The sequence below is a fragment of the Lacerta agilis genome, chromosome 6 (genome assembly GCF_009819535.1).
Source record: "Lacerta agilis isolate rLacAgi1 chromosome 6, rLacAgi1.pri, whole genome shotgun sequence".
Classification (NCBI taxonomy): domain Eukaryota; kingdom Metazoa; phylum Chordata; class Lepidosauria; order Squamata; family Lacertidae; genus Lacerta; species Lacerta agilis.
Window position 1 is genome coordinate 62,966,829 of NC_046317.1, and position 26,217 is coordinate 62,993,045.

Sequence of the window (26,217 nt, forward strand, 5' to 3'; positions counted from 1 at the left end):
ATTCACTTACTTGCAGGCAACTCTGAGAGCAATTTGGGCAGGTATAGAGATCAAAAACAAGCAAAGGTGAAGAATTGAGCCTTCAAATACACCTTTTTTGTTTTCTAAAAGATTATTTATAGATTTACTGGTAATACAATGTATATTAAAAACATAATACATTTAATGACATACTACATTTTGATGCTAACACATTAATACCTAGTTCATTGTTTGTTTGTTTGTTTGTTTGTTTGTTTGTTTCATAGAATTTATACATCACTTGAAAAAAACCTCAAACATATCTACCAAAAAGCAATAAAATCAAAGAAAAGTTATAACACTTTTAAAAAACAGTATGCACATAATCCTTCATCTGATTTTGGTTTATGACCCTTTTCTCTAGATACACATGCATATTTTTGCTGAATCTATTTAGTGAACAAACAGTGTTCATTCCTAAGCAGTAGGGAGCTTATTTTTATTCATAGAAGGAATGGGATGAAAAAACAGAAACAAAATTAGCTTTGCCACTAGAGACAAAGTGTTTTGTGTTTTTGGAAAGAGATTACAGAGCATTGTTGGAGCCAAGGTATACATAGCTGAGTTTTTCAACCCATAGTTTTATAAACATTGGGGTGCTGGAATCTGTATAAAAATTATGGAAACGGAGTGCTCTGACACTAGGAGATCCATTGTGTTCCACGGAGCACTTACAGTCTTGATTAAAAGAGGGACCAGTCTGTAATTAATATGATGCATTGATGGATAACTGCCTGGTCATTCCAGCCCTTATCCACTAACTTCCATGACCACAGCCCCATATGCCCTACCAATGCTGCCCCCATCACAGAGTTATAGTTCCCAGCCACCCTTAGCCCAGCAAACCTCAGAATTCTTTGAAGGAGGGGGAATACACTTTGAATGTGCTCTAAATGTGCAGTGTGTATGCAACATTACTTTCAGTTTATACAATGTGGTTCCACACCCCTCACTGGCATATCACCTAAAAAGCTACCTCATCACTTTACTTATTCTAATGCTACTGAGCATGTTCAGTAGAAGCAACTGAAGCCCCACTTTGGCCCCACAGTGAGAATAAGATATCTGCTGCTGCCGCCACATCCTGTTCCTTCAGCTGGGAGTCTGGTGGAGGGTTGCGGCCTCTTGCTCCCTCAGTGCATATCCCAGCAGGACACAGCATAATTTTTGCTTGCTATACCAGACCTCTTAGCGGTCTTTTGGACCCCAAATCCACAGGAGTGGCAAAAGCCTAAGGAGGTGAAAGCATAGTGGAGGGAAACAAGATTCAGTGACACCCACAGAAACCTTAAAGTAGGCTGATAACTCTTTTTCAAGACCGTTTTGCAGCAGCTGTTTTAGAGCATTTTTGGCACAGTCCATGTGGAATTCAGGCACAGTTCCTCTTTACTGCCACCATTTCTCCCTGCAATCAATATGTCTGGAATTGTTTTGTGGATTAGCAAGAAACAGCTGATTGCTAATTAGTGACCTAATTTGGAGCAAGGGAAAGAAGATAAAAATTCATTCAAAGATAGGGACGGGGTGAAATTCAATTTGGTTTGCATTGATAAATGAAGCAATACGCAGAACAATATGCAAACCAAAATGCAACCATTATTCAAAACATACGCTTCTCCAAATTTTGCAGCAGTTTTTCAGCCAATCAATGGATGTGTACACAAAATGCATATACTTGGGTAAAGTGAACATAAAAAATTCATATGGAAAGCAGCATACAAAAATGCATTATATTTGGGGGAATGGCTTTGCAGAAATATATGTATTAGGCAGAATTTCATGCAAAGATTAGGAGAAACTTGCAGTAAAATGCTGCTGGATGCTCACAAGGGCTGAAATATTCACAAACTGATATGGAAATGTGGAGAACTGAACAAGAGTGGGAAAAGGAAAAACTGCAATTGACAGATTTGCCCATCCCTATTCGGTGTAGGAGGTATTAACCAGGTGCAATGAGGGAAACTTGCCAAAATTAAAATTATTCAGAGCAATCATTTTTGTCAGCGATAGAAAGGCGAAGATAAAATTATGTAGGACGCAACCTCGACGTTACATTTTACCCCACACTGCCCACTTGCCATGGTTGCTAATCCTTTGCTCCATATATGTTAACTTTTCAAAGCACAGTCACTTAAACAGCAGCAGCAACGCGGTCGCCAGCTCTCTTGCACCTGGATGAGTGTCTTGTGTTGCCTTAGATCTGCAACCAGAGTACAGAAGTGGGTGTGTGCAGACATAGTCTGAAGGCTGTATATCCAGTCTAGCAGAGGGCGTGCCTGCTCACTCACACACCGGAGAGCAGAGTGTGGGGAAAGAGCAGCTGTCAGCAGACGGACGTATGGCAAGGAGGGCTCCCTGACATTCTACACCCGAACAAGACTTTTTTTTTTGGTACTGCTGTTTCTGTTTTGTTTTTTAAGTCGCAAAAGAGAGACAGGTGACATCCCACCCACTGCCACCCCATCTGCAACCATGCTTCACTCTCCTTCTCCATTGAAAACAGCACTAGCTTATGAGTGCTTCCAGGACCAGGCCAACTCTACTCTAGCATTGCCCTCGGATCACAAGCTGAAAACTAGGGGGACAGGAAAACAAAGGGTCCAGGAGCAGGTGATGATGACGGTGAAACGGCAAAAGCAAAAGACCTCCCTTTCATCAGCATCGAATGCAGCAGGCCACTCCAACCGAGGTAAATACCTATCACTGCTGTGATTAGCAAGGAATGACCGCTGAGTGTGAGAAATTTGGCTGTACAGTGCTTGCCCCATCCGATGCCTCTTTGAGCTTAAGAATGTGTGGTATTGGGCACTGTCCATTGGAGTCAATACAGCTGGTGTCATTTGGTTCTCTCGGCAGGTTTGTGTTGTGGTGATACCAAGGAAGTTTTGCAACGTCTTGAGGGATAACTAGGGATTTGGGGATCCCAGTCTCAGTAGTTTTGCATCATAGTGCCGAAATGGTTTCAAGCTGGGCCATGGGAATCTAGTTAAGCTGAAGGACTTTGATTTGGATTGTGTGTAGGTTGATTTGGAATTGCAAGGTGGTGCTAAGAGCAAATGCTTCTGCTTTGAGATAAAGTAGGTTGGAGCTGAACATCTTCTAGCCGGTTTCATCCTCAAGATTCCCGTAGCTAATTCTATCGTGATTGAGACTTGATGAAACTAATTGGTGTGAATGACTGGTACAATTTTGTGAAAGTTAACCACGGATAAATTCCATGGACCTCAGCAGGAGAGCAAAACCATTCCAATTTAGAGTCATGGAATCATAGAAGTCAAGCAATTCCCACTAAAACCAATGAGATTTGTAATGCACAATTTAACTTAGATCCAAAGGTTTGATATTATCTGGATACTTGACAGCATTTTAATTCGATTTACCGGTATCTACAAACTGGAAATGGTATGCACCCCAGCAGGAAAGTTGTCCAGCTGAAATTAAGGCATGTCCATAGATCTGCTGTGACTGTTGAAGAGAGAATGTTGTTACTACTTATTTGCACCACTGATCTAAGTACTCTGTAACTTTCCAGACAGTGGAGGAATATCCAACATTAGTCATTCACAGAGCAGACGCACTGAAACCAATAGATTTACATAACCCAAGTCTATTGATTTCAATGGTACCTCCAGAAGTATAACTTACTTGGATTAAACCACCCCTGGTTTTTATTTTACAGCTTGTGTGTCAACTTCTGCACACCTTAAACAGCAAATGATCTTGAAAAACACACATACACACATATCAATTAAGCAAAGTGTGTGGCTTTGTGCTTTTTACATCACTGTTCTTATTTAGTGCTCTAAGATTAATGAGCAAACCCCAAAGCCTGGCCTCTGTCTCCCCAGTTCATGACATTGTTATTCAAAGAATGAGGTTTTTAAAAATCTAATTTGGGAGCACTTTACACACCTTCTTTTTGTTTGAGACAGTGAAGTTTCATAATTTCAAGCTGTTGCTGCTGCTTCTTTTGAAAATCTCTGGGAGTGAATCATTCAGGCTAAAACCACATTTATAGATGTACTTTGTATTTTCATGACTCACGTCTTGAGGAATTTATACTTAAAACTATTAAGGAAAATAGAAACATCGTCACCCCACCTCACCCATCCCCCCATCCCACCTACCTCTTTCCCCCTTCTCTCCCTAATGTCTCAACAACCAAAACTGATTTGTAAAAATGTTACATGGAAAAAATACGAGAGAGAGATTGCACACACTTTTGTAAATCAAGAAAATCTTTAATGAAAAAAATTGATCTCAGTTATTCAAAAAAATATTCAAAAAATATTAAAACTACTCCAGCAGATTGTATGCATTGCAGGGAAATTGTGAGAAGTAACTATGTGAATTAAGAACCTTAAAATGAAGCAGAATGCTAGGTAGTTGTGCATTATGTCCCTGGTGGTCCTTAGGGATAGCCAACAAGGCATGCTACTCTTGTCTGCATGGCAGGACACTGGGCTGAAGAACACTGTGGAGTTGTGTCTTAAACTCTTATCCGTGTGTGAGATAATTTGTCCTTTGTATCTCAGATTTGAGAGTCAGACCCATGGCCCTGTAAATTTCAGCTCATTTCGGAAAGGATAAGACTCCATTAAAAGCAAAGAGTGAAGTACTAATTGTGGGACAAGAAGCATTTGTCTTTGGCATTTCTTTCATTGATATCCATATATTCCATGATCGAAATAGCAAAGGTTTCTATCAGGAAAGGTTATCTTCTGTATATCCTCTAAGCATAGCAAGGCAAAAGGATTTGCCTATGGTCACTCAGCAAAGCTATGCACAACTGAGTGCGGATATAAGCCCCTTGATGTTCTGTTACATGAAAGATTTCAGGTTACGTGAAAGATTGCCTGTTGCTGCATAGACTAGTAAGATCACTTGGATCATCTGAGGAAATTTTACTTGTGGCTCTGACCCTATCAAATATCACAGGGTGGTGACCCCAAAACAGGCTTTTTCTGTCATTGACCTTGCATTGCAGAATGCCCTCATTTTTAAATTATTTTTTCCCCAAATGACCCCTGAATTTTTGAATTTTATTGATATCGATGCTGCATTTTATGGTGTATTTTATGCTGTTTTTAAAGTTGCATTTAATCAATGTTTTATATTTGCCGCCCTGAGGCCAGTTTTTAAACTGGGGAGGGCGGGGTATAAATAATCTATTATTATTATTATTATTATTATTATTATTATTATTATTATTATTATTATCTGTTAGCAGCTTCAGACTTCTTGTGATGATATACCTTTTTACCCAAACATTCCCTAACCCACAAGATTTGGACTGTCATTTCTGAATTCCTGTTTTCATCTAATTTTATTTAATAGGGTTTTATGGGTTTTTAATGTTCTGTCTCTGGTTTTTATTGTACTTTTTGTTTGTTTAATGCTATTTTGTATAACACTTAGAGGTTTTTTCGGTTAATATTAGGCAGTTTAAAGACGCTAATAAACAAATAATTGTACCCCAAACAATCCTCCTGGGATAAAATAGGTCGCCTTTCTATTCACAATTGGGCTTGATAGAACAGTGTGCTCCTTGTAACTCCTATCTTTTGCACCAAGGCTATCCTTTGTAAGCAACTTCTGTTATAGTTAAGACTTCAGTTGGTTGGTTAAGTGTTATGGGAAAGTGGCTTAGCCAGTTTTTAGAAATGTGACAATTTTTATTCAAGAGATAAATAACATTTACTTAGATCAAGGCCCCTTGGATGTTCTGAACTGCTATTCCTCTCACCCTTGACCACTGATGGTGCTGGTTTGGACTGATCGGTGTTGAAGTTCAACAGCAAACCTCTGGAAAGACACTTTGCGTATGACTTTTTCCATGTTTGAGAGATTGGGTGAAAAAAGTATTTGCTCTTGATGTACATGCTGAGGAGAAGATACATACCATGACCCAGCACATTTGTTGGGTGTTAAAATCCCATGTGACCATTCACATGCTAGCTACACAATTTTTCCAACGAATAGATTGATTTCCAAGTTGGAAAATAATAATATATGAACTGCCTTTCATAAACTTGGGATACTTGGTTTGCTCTGAAAAGCTTGTACCGGCAACCTTTGTCTATGAGAACAGGAGTGGGTAGTTGCAGCACAGATTGAATCAAACATCAGATGTTCTAAAGCTTTGGTTTGGGGTATCAAGGAGAACTCTGAAAGACGTGGCTCACACTTTCTTTCTTTTTGATCACATATGCATCTGAGGCTGAATTTTGTCTTTTTAAAATAAAAAGCAGTCTAGTGTGGCTTTATTTGAGAGCTGCAGAGTGTGAAAGGGAAGTATTCATTTCCCCATTCCACTCCTTTAGTTTGTCTACCAAAAATTGCCCCCTCCCCACAAGGTGTTTTCTGATCTCATGGGATATGCTAAGGATCATTCCTTTGAGTTGCTCATCTCCTTGTGGCTGACTCCTCAGTTCTTTTCCAGTATGAGTGGGAAAGGAAATTGGGGTTGAAGGACAAATGGCAGGGAGGGAAGGGTTAAAGCAGTCCCTCCCTCATCATTCATCTGCTTCCAACCACAGCTTTCCAAGGCTGCTTTTCAGTTTTAAGAAAAGCGCTGGGAAAAGAGACACACAACTCTGTGTTGTGGAGAAGAGGGGTGTCAGTGCTTCCAGATGGGAGCTTAATATTTTAAACAGCCATTGAGATGTAAATGAAACTCCCATCACAAAGGGGGGGGAAAACTCCACAAGTTTTTGGTTTTTAAAATAATTTATTGGATTGTCCACCGGGAAGAGTAAATCTGGATTAAATGAGGAAAAGTACTTGCTGGCATTTTGATGTCAACAATGTTGCATGGATGCCGCAAAAAATAAAATGAAATAAAATAATTGCACATGTGAAGAGCATGGCATGGCATCCCACAATAAATACCCACCTGGAAGCACCCTGCATGTTTAAAGGGACATTTCAGGATACCAATACAGCAACAACTGGGATTTGTGTTTACAGTATTATGTTAGGTCTACTTTTTATGTAAGAATGAAGGCTTAGTGGGATCAGCTAGGTGGGTGGTATCTAGCAAAAACAGAATACACAGTATCTTAAATCCATCAACTGTGTTATTTACACATTTATTTTGAGCAGTAACCCAAAGTATTTATTTCTACAATTTGGTCCATTATTTTCAGTAGACCTATCCTGAGTAAACCTTTAGTGAAAATATGTCATCTACTTTCTAACATAATCTCCTTTAGTAGTTGTAGTGTAGATGAACCCCACAGGCTTTCTGTTCCTGAGAAACAAAATGGTTTCATGCATTGGTCTTCTATTAGACGTCCAGAAAATACCAACACCCCAAAAGAATTCTTTTTTAGACTGGATAGGCTAAGTCTACACACCCTTTTCAAATTAATTGTACATTGCAAACTTGTGATTTATGGCAAGATAGTATTTGCTGGATGTAAAGTTCATAAAGTAGTTGTGTAACTAACATCTGAGCAACAATAAGTTGCTAAAATTGGATGGCAATCTCTCTAGAGTGCAGATGGAACACAGATAAGAAATTGCAGAGAAATAGCTGTTACTGGCAGCCTGCCTGTTTGAAAGGTTGCTAACATAGAGTGCAAAAGAAGCGGAATCTGAAATTAAGCCTAAATTGGGCTTCTATCATAGAAGTAAAAATTATAATTAGGAACAGAATTATTACATTGGAGTAGACATAGGTGACTGACGTCATTGTAGAAAAGGAAATAACACAATTTCTTTCTCAGCATAAGGGTAATAAAGTCCATTAATTTTCAGAAAGCTGTCACAAACTCAGTTTTTATAGACATTTTAATAGTCCCTGGATAATAGGAAACATTTGTGTGTCTCATGATGATTGGTTTTAGATTAACTGTTATCATTGTAGATAGCTTGTTGAACAATGTAGATAATGTTGATGAAGACAGATAAAAGGAAATTCTGCAAACGGAAAGCATGGTAGCAAGATAGCATCTTTGGTGAACAACGGCAGTTTGCATCAATGTACAAGGAGAGAGGGAAGGAGGATTTTGCCTTCGTCATTCATCAAGCAATAAACATGAGCTTCTGATGATGTAAATGGCTATTAAACAGAATAAAATCAAGACTTGTGAATTTAAGGAAGACGTATTTTGGGTTTTTTCTTAGCTTTTAAGGAGTTGTTTGTCACTGATCAGTGGCATTTTAGGTTCATTTTACATATTAAAGGTAAAAAGGTATTATACTTTGTATATGTATAATATTATATATATTATACTCTGGTAAAATGAGTATTTGGCCAATAGCCAATCTTGTCTTCCTGAAGTGTGAATCTGTATGCTACCTGTTTCAAGCATATATATTATACTTTATATTTTTACATTTATCAGGCCAAATGTAAGCACTTGCAATGCTTCTTTGGCTTCCATGGGAAAATTAAAACCACTGAATTTGAACCATTGAAATAAATGAAAATTAAGTGCATTTGTCTTGCTGAATCTTACCCATAATGCAAGAAGAATGGTAGTGGCTCTGTAGTGCTAACCTGGCCCCACCCATCTCCACCTCTCCTTTGTGCAATTGACGTTCCACATTAATATAATGTATTTGCATTCATTGCAACACACACTAGGCTTTGTAGGTTTGCTCAGTTGTCAATTGGTTGTATATACATATGAAGCGTAACCTTTTCAAAGCAGGTTCCCCCCCCCTCATTGTGCAGATTAGTATAATTTTTAGATGCTGAAGAATAATAATATTGGTGATACTTGCAACCCCTCATATTAATGAAAGGAATCCATAAAGTATTTGTTTATTTTTTCTGGAAAGTGTTACTAATGACAAAGGCAAAAAGAAAAGAAGTATGTGAACTAAGTACAGTGGTACCTTTGGTTATGAACTTAATTCGTTCCAGAGGTCCGTTCTTAACCTGGAACTGTTCTTAACCTGAGGTACCACTTTAACTAATGGGGCCTCCTGCTGCCTCCGTGCCGCCGCCGCACGATTTCCGTTCTCATCCTGGGGCAAAGTTCTTAACCTGGGGTACTACTTCCAGGTTAGCGAAGTCTGTAACCCGAAGTATTTGTAACCCGAGGTGTTTGTAACCTGAGGTACCACTGTAGACAGAAAGTATAGTTGTGCTTCTTTGATTGGTATCTTCCAGATTTACAGCTTGAGAGGAGTAGGAGAGGTCAGATTTTTACTAATGATTGGGAATGTGGATGTACTGCCTATCATGGCTGCAAGGGATGAAACTGCAGCACATAAACTCAAACTCCCTGTACACCTTGGTGAATGCTATATGGTTCATGTGCAGATTAGGATCGTATGAAGCTGTCATATATTGAGTTATGCCATCGGTCTGCCTAGTTCAGTAATGGCTACACTGACTGGAAGGGACTCTCTGGGATTTTAGACAGGGTTCTCTCCCAGCCCTACCTGGAGATGCTGGGGACTGAGCCGTTCCCCAAATTGTGAGGGGGATCCTTAGATAGTAATGCCATTTCATGGCTCAGCAAAAACAACAACACAGGCAAGTAGCATGAGGTGAAAATTGTTCAGAACATCCACAACACCATATAATTTAAGCTGAAAATCCACATAGAAGGACTGGAACTAGATTTATATATATATATATGTTAAGAATTTAAGTAGCGTCAAAGTCTCTTAGGGTGTGTCACATGCTTCAAAGATCAACATCTTTCGAGTTCTCATTGCCTCAGAACATTTGTGCATAGTTTAGGACATTTAAAGAGAAATAACATTTGTTTCCCCAAATGCTGGCCATTTACATATTTTACAGCCCTCTTTAAGTGTTTTGCTTTCACATTGCATTTTAGTCCCTTTTGCTTTTAGTTATTGCAATCTTTCCTTTACTCAGAAATGTTTTAGGATAATAAATCACTCACTGTGCACCTCTCTTCATTTTTCATGTTAAATGCACTAATAACACACTCTAGCACTGTGTTGCTACTTTTAAATGTTTGATTTATTTATTTTTTGACCAGGGTTTTAAAAATGCAGGGCCGCTGGGGGTCTCATGAGAGCCTTGCAGTGCAATATTAGACATGTCTACTCAGAAGTAAGCCCAGTTGGCTTCAGTGGGACCCAGGTAAATGAGTAGAGGATTGCACCCGAAGGTTGTCCCCATAAGTGGAATTGCACCATACAAAATACTTGGCGCTCACAACACCAATTACTGTCAGCTGATAACAAAAATGAATTCTAGTAATGTGCAGAAAGGTGTGGAGAATGCCCACATGTGAGGTTCCAGATGTGTGTCATTTCCTTCAGTACCATCAGGATTCCTGGACAGCTGATATCTTTCTACATATAAACGGTGGCTTAACCTTTGTCTATCACTTTCCATTTCAAAGATAAGGTTAACCAGCTGGATAGACACATGTCTTTATAAAACACACACACAGCAGTCCAGAGCTATAGGTATGCTGCAAAGTACACACACAAGTCGACATGTCAATATTTGTTTTCAGAAATTCTGGAAATTCAGGCTAATCACCTCTTTCTTCAACAAGTAGCAATGTTTTTGAAAAAGGGATCAAGTTGTTTGTTTGTTTTAGTGTCTGGTTTTGTTGTTATGCTTTGTGGTTGCTCATTTCTGATTATGAATGCCATTTTAGAATCATAGAATCATACAGTTGGAAGAAACCACAAGGGCCATCCAGTCCAACCCCCTGCCAAGCAGGAAACACCATCAAAGCAATCTTAGTTCACAGATAAAGCAGAAAGTAATAATATTAATCATCATCATCATCATCTATCCAGATTGCGCATGCCAGCATGCAAAAGATTTGTCTAGATTTGTACATCTTATTCTCAGTCCACCCCTCCAATGGGATACCACACTGAGAGGTTAAGTGGGGAAAAACAGAAGACTCAACTTAGTGGAAGTGCGTTGAGTTCTCCTCTGGACTGGCTTTCTCAACTGAATGGTGACGGCGGGCAACAGTGCACATATGTGCAGACTTAACACATGCAACTTGCAAAATGGCACCAGCCACCTCCATGCACTTCTTATTAAGGGGCAGATCCTTACACAGTGCTGCAAATTTGGCATATATTTACATTCACAGCACATTGCTTTTTTACACTGTTCTATGAAGTTGAATAGCAGAAATTACTCTGCTGAAGTTTTCTTTTTAGCTTTGTCTGGCATCCTTCAGTTCTGGCAGGGGCTGTAAAATCTGGCTGATCAACAACCCTAGTCTCTCATACTCCAGAACCTTGTGAGCACCTGTCCGTATATCAAAGTCCTTGCTTCTACAAGGGATTACGCATTACAGTATCTAAGTGAGTGGGTTGAGTTGTGCCATATTTTTTTTCTCTCTATTGGCATTATGGTGCACACAGGAAAGATGATTATGGATGAACCAGTATAGTTCTCACTGACGGTGTCTGGGTGGGAAATGGGACCCACTTGGTTGCAGGTTGGGACCATACATGGTTCACTAGGTGTCAATTAGGATAAAATGATAACATCATTTCTCCCATGAGAACCCAAATGTTTTCATGTATGTGTGACACCTGGAGGATGAACACAAAGTCTTGTATGTGATTATAGCACCACATATATATCAGAAGAGTTTTGCCTTATAAAATTATTCCCAGAGGACTACGGCAAAGAAATGTGTGAGTGTGGTTTATAAGGCCAATTTATTTCTATAAATTATCTCTTCTTCTTCTTCTTCTTCTTCTTCTTCTTCTTCTTCTTATTATTATTATTATTATTATTTTGGGCGGCTCCCAACAGAACACTAAAAACAGAATAACACTTCATACATTAAAAACTTCCCTAAACAGGGCTGCCTTCAGATGTCTTTTAAAAGTCAGATAGTTGTTTATTTCCTTGACATCTGATGGCAGGGCATTCCTCTGAGCGGGCGCAACTACCAAGAAGGCCCTCTGCCTGGTTCCGTGTAACCTCACTTCTCGCAGTGCTCGGTGCTGGACCTCAGCCCTCGGTGCTGGACCTCAGTGTCCGGGCTGAATGATGTGGGTAGAGACACTCCTTCAGGTATACTACCTAAGAGGGCAATAGAAGGAGAAAATGCTGTTTTATATACTGGTCCTGTGACCCTATTCCCACCCCACAGAGGCAATGTGCTTTAGCATTGAATTTATATCAGGTTTAAGATATTTGTGAATGGGAATCATGTTCAGAAAATACACAGCACTACAAATTACCGGGTAAACTGCAATATTGGTAACCCACCAGAGTTCCATGTGCAGGAAAAATGCAGAGTGGATTCCGTGCCCATTAACATAACTGCAGACTAGAAAATGAATACCAAAACAGCATTTTTGCCTTACAACAGCAACCAGTGAAGGAGGTTAAGGCAAGAGACAGTGATTTGCTTAAAGACAATTAGCTACAGGTAGTTTCCTGGTTTACAGCATAATCCTAAAGATGACTGTGCAGAAGTAAGATCTGTTGAATCCAGTGTGGCTTACTCCCATGTAAGTGGGGCTGGGATTGCAGCCTTATAGTTATTTCATTGTTTATGTAGCAATAGTGTTTCCTATAGTTATACTAGGGCTTGCTCTGTGGATATGTGAAATGTGAAAGTCAGGTGCATTTCTTGAAGCATTTGGAGACTTCTGCCAGGCAAATGCAATGAGTCAGGAATCCCTGGATGTGTCCACTTTGTTTTTGTACTGAATCTGTCAATTTTCGTTTCTCTCAGTTTCGTTTTTTTTCTTACATTAAGTTTGATTCAACACATCTGCATGCTTTTTTAAAGGTCTCACCAAAATTCATCATAATTTAAGTGTACATTTTTGTGTGCAGTTTTGCTGAATATGCACATATTTCCATGCAGTTTTCCCTATAATAAAGCATTTTTGTGTGTAATTTTCACTAATAGATGCATTTTTGTGCACCTTTCCCCACTGTACACATTTGTGTGCCCATTTCTAGATTGAAGAACTACATCACAAAATCTTGAGAATGAATTTTGAAGAATAGCTGTGTTTCAGTTTGCATATAGTTTTCAGTAGTGTGAATTTCTCCCTTCCCTGATTTGGAGGCCCAATTCCTCCTTTATATATTTTCTGTAGCAAAAGTATCAAGCTGTTTCCTCAACAAACATGAATGCCACAGAAAATCGTGAAGCTTCTCCATTATTTTATTTTACTAAATTCCATCCACTTCTATTCCACTTTTCTTCCATCCTTTCAAGGCAGCTTACACAGAATGCCCAGGTAGTCTCCCTTGCAGGCAGTGACCCAACCCAAACCTGCTTAGTATTAGCAGTTAGTATCACTAGCCCATACTTAGCCCTTGCCCTGGGAGCATTATACTACATGTAATCAACGTTCCACGCAGTCTTTCTCAGCATAGTACATCCAGGCACTTTGAGAATGGAATTAACCCAGCCTCCTTCCTCCTTCTAGCATTTCTAATTTCAAATGGGTTTCCCTGTTCTCATAGAGCTAAATAATACACTTGCAAAAAGCTGGTGCAAAACTGCTCTGGGCTGAAGAAACTTGCTAAGCCTGTAATGAAACTTCCCCTTCTATGGAGCTCCTCTGCTGTTGGGCAGAAGGTTGCCCTCAGCCAAAGAGCAACCTCCTAGAACAAAAGATGGCTGAACGTTTAATTAAATTTGTGATATATATATATATGGATGGAAGTTGTGTGGCAACATCCTCAGCTTCTCACAACAAAGCACTAAACATTATATTGCATTACTAAGCTCTTTATGGATGTCCCATTAACTTCTTACATACTGGCATTATAAGATATGTTCCCCCCCCCATGGACATTTGAATAATTAAGTTTGTTCTTAATTATCTGAAGAAGTGTGCATGCACACGAAAGCTCTTACCAAGAACAAACTTAGTTGGTCTCTAAGGTGCTACTGGAAGGAATTTTTTTATTTTGTTTCGACTACGGCAGACCAACACAGCTACCTACCTGTAATTTGAATAATTGTTCAACATTTATTTGTGTTTCCACTCACAACTGACATAATTGTGCATCATGTTGTGTTTCTTGTTCAAAAACCCAGACTTGTATGAGAAGTATAATTGCTGTGTGTCGTATGCACAATTAGCTTAATTGCAGAAAGGCTTGGGCATCCAGTGATTACTTCCCTCCCCCCATTGATCCAATGATATTTGTTCCGGTTCAGGACATTTATCTGCAACAGCAAATACACAATTTCTGCATCAGGAGTGTTAAATTATAGGACAAGGTCCAATTAAGTCATACTCAGGGTAGAGCCATTGAAATCAATTGATGTAAATTACTTTAATTATTTCAGTGGGTCTGTTTTGAGCATGACTAATGCTGGATATCACCCACAGTTATTTACAACTTCATTGGGGCTCTTTCATATGTATGCACCAGGAAGACTTCGTTCCTTTGCTCATGGTTTGACCTTAGAGGCACAAATAGGACATGTTTCTCTTAGAATTCTATATTTAGTTTGGCCACATATGAAGTAGCCGTTAGTGGTGCTGAGCAGACCTCAGAATTCAATGGGTCTTGCTCACAGGTAAGTGGACATAACAGGTAAGTGGACATAACAAGATTGCAGCCCCAACCCTATGTGCAGCATGGGTTGTATCCAATTCTCATCCTACTCAGAGGAGAGTCATTGAAATGAATATTACTTAGTTTTATTAATTTTAATTTGTCTATTGGACTTTGTTGCTAATTTGTTGTTGATTACTAATAACTGAAACTCAGTGGGTAGTAGTCAACGAGTAGACTCATTGAAATTAATGGACCTAACTTAACATTTCATTGGAGTAAAATGTCATTGCATACAATGAACTTTGATTAACTGTTGACTTCATGTGCACTTCCTCTGAAGCAGTTGTTGCATGCCACATTTCTCATAATTTTGGACACTAGTTTACATTATGCTGCCTTAACAGTTAAAAAATTTTGTGGATGAAGAAGGTAAAGATGGCATTGGTCAGTAATTGTACACTGTGCAAAAAATTCAAACAGAATCAAAGTGAAAGTTGTGTAAATGAGCGCAGTTGGAAAGAATTCATTGGCAGGCATTTCTCTACTCCAGACTTCTGTGAGAGAACAATATGTGCTACCAAGCAGATCTATTTTCACAAACTAAGGAATAAATCCTATCAGCCTTACTTGTATCGAGCTTTTAGGTCTCTAGGGGCTGTTTGACAACTGAGGCACAGATTCGAGGGGGTACAATTTAAACTGTTGTGTGGGGCAGGAGGTGGGGGAGCAGAGGGTCTGTCATATCATCAGGAATCACATTTCCTAGCCTAAATACAGTGTTCTGGGGCCAGAATATCATGTCAACAACCTAGTTTGTAAGTGGGGTTTTTATATGATAGAAGTGATGTGAGAAATCTCACTTGGAAATATACTAATACTATGGCTTTTACCAGTCACCATTTACTATGCAATACATCATTTGGGAGGAATCTTATCATGTACTTAACACCAAGTTTGATGAGTTGTCTAATATCTCATCTGACCGGCTTTAGAGCTAAAACAAAATTCCGTACAAATTCAAAACATGGAAAATTTCAGAATTCAGCTTTGTGTTTTTTAAAAATTCTTCATGACATAGGAGTCATGTGAACTGGCTCTTATTGTGGACAGAGGATAATTTCATTCATTTTTAAGTGAACCAGCCAAATTCATATCTCCAAGACAGAGATTGCACTTATTTGAATTTTATGACATAATTTTTGGCTCAATAAATGTACCAGATGTGTAAAGAAAATATATTTAAATACATGTTTAAATACAATTTAAATATGAAAATTGTATATGTATTCTTTTTTAAACTGGCAGATTAATGTGTGGTGGAACAGACGTGTGAACAAACACCTACAAAACTGGCATGGACTGATCCATCACAAGTTCTCACTTGATGTAGGTTAATGTGCAGACATTGTGCCTAGTACAGCCATATCCATTGGAGAAGCAGCTTTCTTCTTGATTACTGTTGAGTCCATTTACCTACTGGGTGGAGGGAGGGAGATTTATTTCCCAGAGAGACTAAACTTCAGTCACTGAAATATTCAATCAAATCAGGATTCAGAGTGCCTCCTTTTCACACCTAATTCTTTTGCTCTGCTTCCAGGTTCCATGTACGATGGTCTAGCTGATGGTCACAGCTATGGAACAGCCCGTGGTACCTACTACGCCAAAGCCCACACAGGGACCAACAGCTGGGGACATGGGGTAAGGTTTTCTCTAAGAACCATGGGGTGCTGATAGTGGGCAAGGGGGAGAAACAGTGGTGGGGCTCTTCTGTTACAGAGTACCTCACAAAGCAAAAATAGATTTCTTCCTTGGAAAGGCAATAACTCATTTGAGACAAGAACAAGATGTCGATTGTTGCACTATTTTGTGTGTTGTTGAATATATTGACTCAGATCCCAATCATCTGCTTAGATTTGGGGTGGGGGCCTTTATCACCCCCCCATTTTTCATTAATTCATCCATGATCTCCTTATTTTATTTTATTTTGCTTCTCTTACCTTTTTCCTGTAAGCACTCTGCTGTGTGAAGAAGCCCCTCATCACAGCTTTGCTAGCATCCCAAGTCACATTTATATCTGTCTCTTGATTTAAATTTATTTCAAAATAGTCCTTCATAATTTTTTCCTGCCTTTTCCAGGGTTGATTGGTTGTCCAATAAGCTTTCATTTAGTCTCCATCTAAATGTTGAGTTCTGCTGTCCTTTTAATTGCAGATATACTGGATTATGGTCCGAGAGAGTCCTAGGTTGTATTTCTGCCCATATTTCTTCTGAGATCCATATTGAGTCAGTTCTTCTGGCAGACTAATTAGGCTCTGAGAAATGTGTAAATTGTCTTTCAACAAGTGTTTATATCTCCATACATCATTCAATTTAAAATTCTCAACCAGATAGAACAAAAACTTATAGGTAGTCTCCCCTCTTTAGAATCTGATTTTCTTATTATTCTGTCCATATCTAGGGAGACTACCCTATTCAAGTCACCCATTAATATTATTCTCTGTTCCATAAATTCAAACATTTCCCCCTCTAATTCTTTGTAAAATTCTGATTTTTTTTAAATTTGGTGCATAAATCCCCACAATTACTACCCCCTTGTGACGATACCTGAACAACTATCACTCTTCCCTTTTCGTCCTTATATATTTCTTTCCGGTTCAAGTTTTTCTTTTATATACATTATCATGCCTCTTTCTTTGCTTTCATCTAAAGAAACAAAGTCCAAACCTAATCTTTTATTTATTAACACTACTTTATGTATTCTAGCATCATGTGTTTCCTGTAAACAAATTATATCCAGATTTTTGTAAAATATGTTCTTTTTTATTTTGTTTCTTTTTATTATTCCGTCCATTAACATTCTAAGTCAAAATCTTCAAATCCATTTCTCTGCTTTATTTAGAGTCCTTAAGGTTATCTTTATCCTGTTCTCTTTGTCCCCCCACCTCTCCTTTTTCATCCTCATCTGGTTCAGGTCTCTTTGCTTTCATCTTTTTCTTATTTCTTTCCCAGAAGGTTTCCTCCTCACTTGGGTGTCTACATCTTTGTTTCTTTCCATTAAATGTAAATGAGATGCCTTCTTGGTATTCCCATCTATAACGGATCTTGTGTTTGTTTTTTTAGTGCTTCCGTTAAAAAAAAAAAGTATGATTATTCTTTGGTTGTCTATGTGCAGCTTCTTCTCAGAATTAGTCTGTAGGATTCTGTCTTTAATTATCTGAGAATTTAATGTCACCAGACAATCACCTGGTAATTTTTGAGGTTTAGCATAACTCGATTTTACTCTAAAAACTATATATTGACTCAGATCCCAATCATCTGCTTAGATTTTGGGTGGGGGCAGTCATGTAAAGCCTAGGCTGGAAGTCTATTACCGTGGAGGGGCAGAATTGAGGCTCAGTTGTTGGTCGTGCTTGAAGACGTTTATGGAACTATATTTTTGCTGTATTTGTGCATTTATATTATATGGTATTTCAAGATCTCGTGAGTTTTGCCAGAGCCAAGCAGAAGCAATGTTTGAACAGAGCAAGCAGCATTGTGGAGTAATAAAGGAGGGACAGCAGAACTTGACTAGAAACAGGCTACAACTTTATTTTTATCTCTTTCCAAGATTACAATGGCAATGAAACTAGGAGTAGTGTGGAGGCAAGTGTACTTAACTTCTAATCAGGCACCCAAGGAAACTGTACTGAGATGGCTGTCTTGCCACTCAAAATCAATCCACGCCTTTCTGGGGCAGTCCTGAGCCAGTCCCTATTTGCAATCCTACATGCAAAAGCATTCTCCGCCCAGCAGCTTCCAAGTATTGCTGTGTGCAGTCCACCTCATGCTTCCCGCTGAGAGATTGTTGCAGAACTCCTGCTCTCTTCTTCCTTGTGTAAGTCACATTTAAGGATGGTTTTCACTGCCTTCCCAAGCTGCTTCTCATACGCTACTCCTCCCGTCACAGGAAATAGCCAGCTCGCTTGGTTTCCTTGGCACTCTCACTAACCTCAAAACAAAAACAGTAGCCTTCGTAAACAAACAAGGAAGATGGAGAGCACACACCCCTCCAAAGATGAATCTCATTGCCCTAATGAAGAAGAACCACATCCTTCACTAACCCGGGTTGCCTAAATAATCACCAGCTGTGGGGGAACTTCCTATCCTGGAGAGCATGATGCTGGGACAATAGGACATCCCACTGCATACCATGTTTCTCCCTTAGGCTGCCTTCTCTTCTGAGCAATTCTTTGATCATTCTCATTAACGAAACTTTTTATGTTGGTTTTGTCTCTTTGGGATAGTGAAGTCTACAACATAACATAAGATCTCCCCTTCCCAGAAACAACAGCATGTGCTCAGCAATAAGTCTCAGGACAGAGTGCATATCTGTCCTGTAAGGAACAAAAACTTTTGCACTACATCTCTTGCTTGGTTTGACCATCAAATTTGTTAGCCTGATAAAGGGGAGAATTTGTGCAATGTCTTCCAGTTTTCTTTTTGTATGCCTTCTTCCCCTGATCTCTTCTACAAAATGAAACACACATAACTGACATTTTCTTCACACACAGCCACAAAGCATATGCAGAGCATAGTGTAAGCATGCACACTCTCTTGTCTCCCAAGTTCAATGTGAAAACTTCAAGCTATTTCTCTGCTCCCTATAAAGCGAACTGAATGGGCATCATTGCTTTCCAAAACTCTGCTGCGTATTACATTTCGTAACCTAGGAAGAGATTCTCAGGAGAACATATTCTCTCATTGCACACGTGTCACTCGGCTTCTGTATTTCTTAGTTTCATTAGAAATATTTCTTTAATTAGTCATGGAAATGACTACTGCTGAAGCATGTTAAATCTTTTGTAAACGAGGGAATTTACAGGCTGGGGAGAACGAAGGCTACTCATCGCAGAGGGCACGCCTAACAATGTACTGTATAAACTCAAAGTCGGTGATGCTGTAGTCAGACAGATTCAGGCAAATGTGAGAGAAGAATCATGCTTTTGCAAGTAATAAAGGAGCTGGGAGAGAGAAAGAATAATGGAAGCTGTTGGGTGTTGGTTAAATCCATGGCTGTCTGAGTTTCCCATGACCAGGCCAGGTTACAAAGCTGCTGTTTTTCATGGCTCTGCAAATTGGATCCTGTTAAAACATTCAAATAGCCATCATCTAAAAATATATTGTACTATGATAACGCTGTCCCTGGTAATCCTGTTTCACCAGCATTATAAGTCTGAGAGATGGAAAGGGAAATCTTTGTAATCTTCTGCCTATACTGCATGCATCAGGGAATCCTCTGAAACAGAGCGGCAATAGTGACGTGGGACGCCACTGAGATCTAAACGATTTGCAGCCCAGCTGAGAAGGAAGTAGAATCATCTGTTTATCTGGGGATTAAAGCATCATACCACCCAGACAGATAAATGAGGAGCTGTACTGAGCATGAAACATTTCCTCCCAGTCACCTTGCAGTGAGATTTATGCAGAACTGGATAGTTTCAGTGTCAAATGCATTCTCATAATGCCAGCCAGTTGAACAAAATCAGTTTTTTTTTAAAACTTGCCTGTGATTGAGGCTAGTGTCAGACAATATGTCAGACATAGGTGTGTTTATTTATTTGTTTGTTTTGTATATTAATTCTGCCATGTGGATACCAGGGCAGTATGCAATAGATTTCACTATACGGTGATCCAAAAAAATACGTGTGAGTGTGAGAAGAAACATTGTCTGAATTCATTTTCACATCCTGATCAAATTATGACAAAGCTGTCTTTGGATCAATGGATTAAAGAGAGCGTACAAAATAACAAATTTTATGCATGAATGAATAAATAAATAAATAGACACTTGGACATCTGTGCCTTCCGAAAGAAATGGGAAAATGTCAAAGAAAAATATGAAACAGTGAAGGGAAGAAATATTTCAAATCCAAAGGAAATTTTATTTTATTTTATTTTATTTTATTTTATTTTATTTTATTTTATTTTATTTTATTTTATTTTATTTTATTTTATTTTATTTTATATTACTGGTTATCCAAGTTTTTCTCTTCCAGTTGTGTGTAACAGACTGGCACGAGTGCATTTCGCAAGCAGGATCTAGGGTGTGCACAATACATCATTCAGGGTGGCACTCCAATTTCATTGCCTTGGCTTTCCCCTCTAGCCTGAGAGACACCTCCTCCCAATGTGTTTGTGCAATTTTATTTTATTTTACCTCCACACCATCTGCTGCTCTAGAAGTAACTAAACCACCTGTAGTTTTTTTGTTCAGTTCCTATCTTTCTAATAAATAATCGCTTTGCTAGCTACAGAAATTGGAACCACCTAATAAGTGGGCTCATGAGTGGGTTCAATTCCTGTCTCTCCCATTGACCTATTCAGTTTCCAATTGTCTCTGTGTGTCTCTGTGTCTGTGTGTGGGGGTTGAGCTTCACTTTCTCCAGTTAGACAGGGTAGAGAATGATAGTGATCCACTTCTGAAAAGTTCTTGGTGACCACAGCCTCACGCAATAAAAATTATAAACGTATTATCATGTCACTTAAGTGCTTTGTGAATCATTTTGGTGATATGAACATTTACAATAATTGCTACTTACTTAACTTATGGGGGTGTTAATATATTTAATTAACCATGTTTTAAAAAGGAAGATAGGCTGCATTTGACTTGGCGAGTGGCAAATTGTGCAGGATTGGATTACTGAGATGATCCAACACTAAAGTATTGTACAAATTATTATTACTATGCGGATGATGATTAATAAGGCTTTAATATATTTTCCATCTATGTCACCTAGATTGCTATGGGATCCTAAGATACACTGATATGCTGACATAAACAAGCTGCTGATATACAGTAGCAGGGTCAATGGATTGCTTGGCCTCAGTCATAGTCTAGAGCAAAATTTTAAAATTCCCATAAACTTCTGCCATTGGAGAGGAGTGCCATTGCTGGGCAGAAGCTACCATCCATGGTGGCTAGTAGAGAACCCTAAAACTGTGATTTTCAGGGCAGGGCACAGGAATCTATTGCTCTACTGGGTCCAAAGCATGATGGATCCCCCAAGGAACCTGATTCTAATGCTTTTCAGCTGCTCTAGCCTGAAACAAAACAAATGTGAAAAACTTGCCCCTGCCAACTGCCCTTGTTAGCTGTGTGTTAGTGGATCTGCCACTTTGAGATACCCCGTTCCTCCCTTACAGTGCTTCGTATGGCTCTGTTGGTTTCAGAAACTTGATACCAGATTTGAATGTGGGGACGATTGGTGTACAGAGGATTCCCATCCTGACATTGACTGCTTCCATAGCAGTACTCAATAATTCAAGCAGTGAGAGATATTTGCTTAAAGCAGCTGCCTTCTGTTGGAAATGGACAGTGGTGCTGGTAGGGCAGGCAGGTCAACAGTGGGTGGAGCCAGAGCCATTGACAGGCACAGCCAACTAATTCTGTCTTTCCAGTAGCACCTTAGAGACCAACTAAATTTGTTCTTGGTATGAGCTTTCTTGTGCATGCACACTTCTTCAGATACACCATGCATGCACAGGAAAGCTCATACCAAGAACAAACTTAGTTTTGTTTTGTTTTGACTATGGCAGACCAACACGGCTACCTACCTGTAACCTAACTCTGTATGCATCCTCGTCCCTGCTAAGTTCTGCAAGGGACAACACTGGCACTCAGGAGAAAGAAGGTTATAGCCATTGCCATTACCTAGAGTTGTTGGAGTAGAAACAGGCAGCTGGAGGGCTGGCTGAAGGCAAGCTTAGGTTAGCGAGGCAATGCCCCTTCACCGAACAGGACAGACTCAGTTGCAAATGGATATATATCTACTTGGCAGAAGAATGCAGAGAAGCTCTTCACCGAATCACTAGTTCCTTGTTTTTGGTGATCCTGGCATGCGCACAAAGTTGGGAGCCAGAACCTGAGCCTATTCAAAAGGTTTGCTGAAAAGAGTGAATTGGCATTTAACCAGTCTGAAGGTATACAGTATATGCCCAAACATATTTGTTTCATGTCAAGCTGCAAGGGTTCAACATGTTCAAGCATTCAAGCTGCCTTTGCATAAAGGGTTTTGTGTGGAGGTGGGTTGTGATGGTGTCAAATGTGTTGATTTAGTGCTTTTGATACCCCACCATTTATTTATGGGATCAAATATGATTCATGACCCACTTTTCAAGGAAATTCCATCACTAGGTGCTTTACAATATGGACATAAAATAAAATATAATTTGTACCATTTGAAGTTATCTATTTCATAACATCAGTACGAGCCAGCACAAAAGCAACAGATAACCCAACAAATACCTGGACAAACAGGAACCATTTCCACAGCTTGATGTGCAGTAGCCAGTAAAGGCTGCGGGAAAAAGATGGCTCTTCAATACTGGTTTATGAAAATCAAGCGATGGTAGTGCTACTATGCTGATCCTCAGGGCCAGTCCACCCATGAGGAAAGGTGAGGTGACTGCCTCAGGTAGCAAGATCTATAGAGGCAGCAGTTCCCACTATCAATCTTACTGTTTGTTCCTGCTGTAGATCTTCTCTCACACTTTCCAAAATGGAACACCATTTTGAGGTCCACCTTGGATGCCAAACTGTCTTGGTTCCGCCCTGCTAATCCTGCTGCTGATTCCTCATTCCAGATCCAAACGCAGACTGGGAAACTACCAGGACCAGTCTTGGTGGTACGGGCTAAATGAGAGATACCCAAAGGTTGTTATACTAAATTCCACATAGCATTCCACATACTGAATTCCACATAGCATTGTAGTCCCCTTCTCCGTCATTCTACTTCTTGCACATCAAGTTGAGTGCTAGCTTGGTCAACTATTTGCCTCCTGGATGCTGCTCCAGTGTTGCCATTTGCTGCATTCAAATGATCTAGTTTGAATGGCTGGAGACTTACCTTGGCTACACTTTTTTTTTAGTAAGTCATACACCTTTATACCAGCAAAAGAGAGAATAATAGAGAGATAGCAACTTGGCACAGACGTTGAGTCCCTGGGGCATTTGGAGCTAACAAAAGCTAGCTATTATGTTTCCATTAAAGACTTAACATATTACTTCTGTAAGGCTTCTGTTTTCTTTTGCATTTATCCACATCAAGTGTCTGGAAGGAGAACAAACAAAAAAGACGTTTGTGCACAAGTGTGTTTGTACACTGTTCATTTCGATGTGTTTATGAGAAGGAATTATCAAGGGGGGTATCCTGAATTTTGGAATGGCAGGCTCCTTTTCTGTGCTATTGAGATGTTAACATGTTCTTCCCAGTGAAGCTTGGGAGCTGTGGATGCCAAGTTATTAGTGCTGGGAAGACACCTTTCTGCTAAACAAGTTCTTAGAAACAAGTCAATGCAGGCACAGCTTGGGTGGAGTGAGATGCACAAGATTTATCCTGCAGAGATGTGGAAAAACAGCTTCTATGGTGTTAAAAGAAGCTCATTATCAAAACCAATGTTTGAATTTTGCTATAAACTGAGCCCTCATATCACAGGCTCCAAGGTTCTGCATCTCATTCTTTCCCAAGATTCAAGCTGATGGTTTGTTTTTTAATAGACAGCATTGCAGTTTGCTATTTTATCCCGAAAGCATAAATCTACTTTTGCTCTTCAGCATTCTTCTCTTTTTTTCTTTTAAACTGATATAACATGTCAGATAGCAGATGGTCTCTCAGTAAGATGGACAGGAGAGGGCCATAGCTTCTTATGTTTGACAGGAAAGGAAAATGTTCTGTCTCCAACAAGGACACATTCCTGTCAGGGCAAGCTTTGTGTCCGCGAAATGCTTCCCTGAGTTTGGAAGACTAGGTCATAAATTTGGGTGCATTTTAACTGGAATAGTACTCTACACAAGGGAGAAGGTCTCAGAGAACCCATTGAATCCCAGTGATGCAGTAGAGAAGGCTTCCTCATCCTCGGCCCTCCAGATGTTTTGAGACTACAATTCCCATCATCCCTGACCACAGGTCCTGCTAGCTAGGGATCATGGGAGTTGTAGGCCAAAAACACCTGGAGGGCCGAGGTTGAGGAAGCCTGCAGTAGAGCAAAACTGGTGTGCATGCTTAAAAAACAAACTCAGAAGTTATGACATTAACACTTTGGTTAAATGCATCATGTTAGGGACATAATTAGCAGCTGTCTCACAGACACTTAGGACTCAGCTAGACTGGTAAAGAAAAAGTGTTGTATATGTGATATAAAACTGTGACACCAGATGGCACTGTGGAGTCCTGTCTTTCCCTACTGGATTTCCCTGTATGAGTTTACAATGCATTTAACTGAAATGCTTTTTTTGATGTGTCTAGATATAGCCTTAATATGTGTGCTAACTGAAAGCAAAAAATCCTACTGAATACAGTGGGATTTACCTCTCCTGAGTAAACACCATGGGATGCTGCTGCACATTTTTGGTTTGGCTATTTATTTATTGCATTGCTAAAACCCACCCTTTAGGCAGAAAAAAAGCCTCTTGAAGCAGCTTACAAATATCTGTAGTAGGTCCCTGCCCTCAGGCTCACCATCTAAAAGGGCCTGATATATGAAGAAAACTGGGGTGGAAGAGAGGAGGGGAAAGCAAGCTCAAGCACAAATTATTCAAGTTGCTGTTGTTACATGGATACATGGGTGTATATTCTGCTTGAAATGTGTGGTAAAAGAGTAACCTTCAAATGAGCACACAAATAGCCTTGGACTGAATGAATCCATACTAAGCTGTTTTACAGTCTCTCTTTTACTCTTAAGAGAGTTACTTTGCCAGAGAGGGTTAGAGATACTCCAGTCTTGGAGATGGTTTAACATGTTTACACTGTAGGCCAGGACACACTTGAAATTCTTCACAAATCCAAATTTCTGAACATATGTTCATTAAGTAGATGCAAAAAGCCTCAGTGAGGTGGGAAAAATGAAAATTTATTAGGAAGTTCTTAGATTGCTGCACAAAACTTCAGTGAATTGCTGAGACAGCTCTGGACTGTGGTTGCAATTCTCTGTTCTATTTGCACTTTTTGTCCTTTCCCCTCTACTTTGTGGTTGAGAGCAGAGGGGTAAAAATACACTCGGTTCATAATAATGTGTAATACTGTGATGAGAAAAATCCCGAGAGGTGCTGAGTAGAGTGAAATTCACCAGCAATGTGAAATGACTTGCTTTAGGCAGAACCATTATGAGACTAGGTGAAGGCAGGAATTGGTTTCATCCAGAGCAACCTAAACTCTCCTTCTACCAGATGTGTTTGTGTGTTGGATTAGGAGATGCTCCATCCAGTTCTGACAGCCTCCCACTGGCCACCAGATATCCAGGCTCATGGAAGGCTTTGCAGTATCCTTAATAGGTTGTTTCACATGTGGGGATGAGCCAGGCACAGCTGTATTGGGTCCAATCCAGGCCCCATTGCTGCACCAACCTGATTCAGGCCTGATCATCCTGCTCCCTGCCCCTTTTGCTATAGCTGCCATGAGTAGGAGGACAGTAGATCTGGCTTTGGCTCCATAAAGCAGCACTGGTGGGGTGTGGCAGAAAAAGAGTGCCTCCTATATGGTGCAGAAAGCCTTAAAAATATATTGGCCCAAATATTGGTGATAGGTATGCCATGTGGACTTTGCTTCAGGCAGCAAAATGTATTGGGCTGTCACTGCTTCTACTGAACACAGATCATTCATTCTTCCTATTGTAGGTATGCAATGCTACTTTTGATTAGGGTGGTTACTTATGCATCCCCCAGATAGAGGAAAGACCTAAAATTTGCATGGGATTTTTTT

At 39.6% G+C, this 26,217-nt stretch overlaps 1 protein-coding gene across 1 annotated transcript in view; it reads left to right on the top strand.

Annotated features, from left to right (window-relative positions):
* Positions 1 to 2,281: 2,281 nt before the first annotated feature.
* PKP1 (plakophilin 1) overlaps positions 2,282 to 26,217 on the top strand; it is a 40,241-nt gene continuing 16,305 nt past the window's right edge. The window contains exons 1-2 of the mRNA XM_033153061.1: positions 2,282 to 2,710; positions 16,080 to 16,180. Coding sequence (XP_033008952.1) covers positions 2,494 to 2,710; positions 16,080 to 16,180 — 318 coding nt within the window. The 5' untranslated portion in view covers positions 2,282 to 2,493. The remainder of the gene's footprint in view (positions 2,711 to 16,079; positions 16,181 to 26,217) is intronic.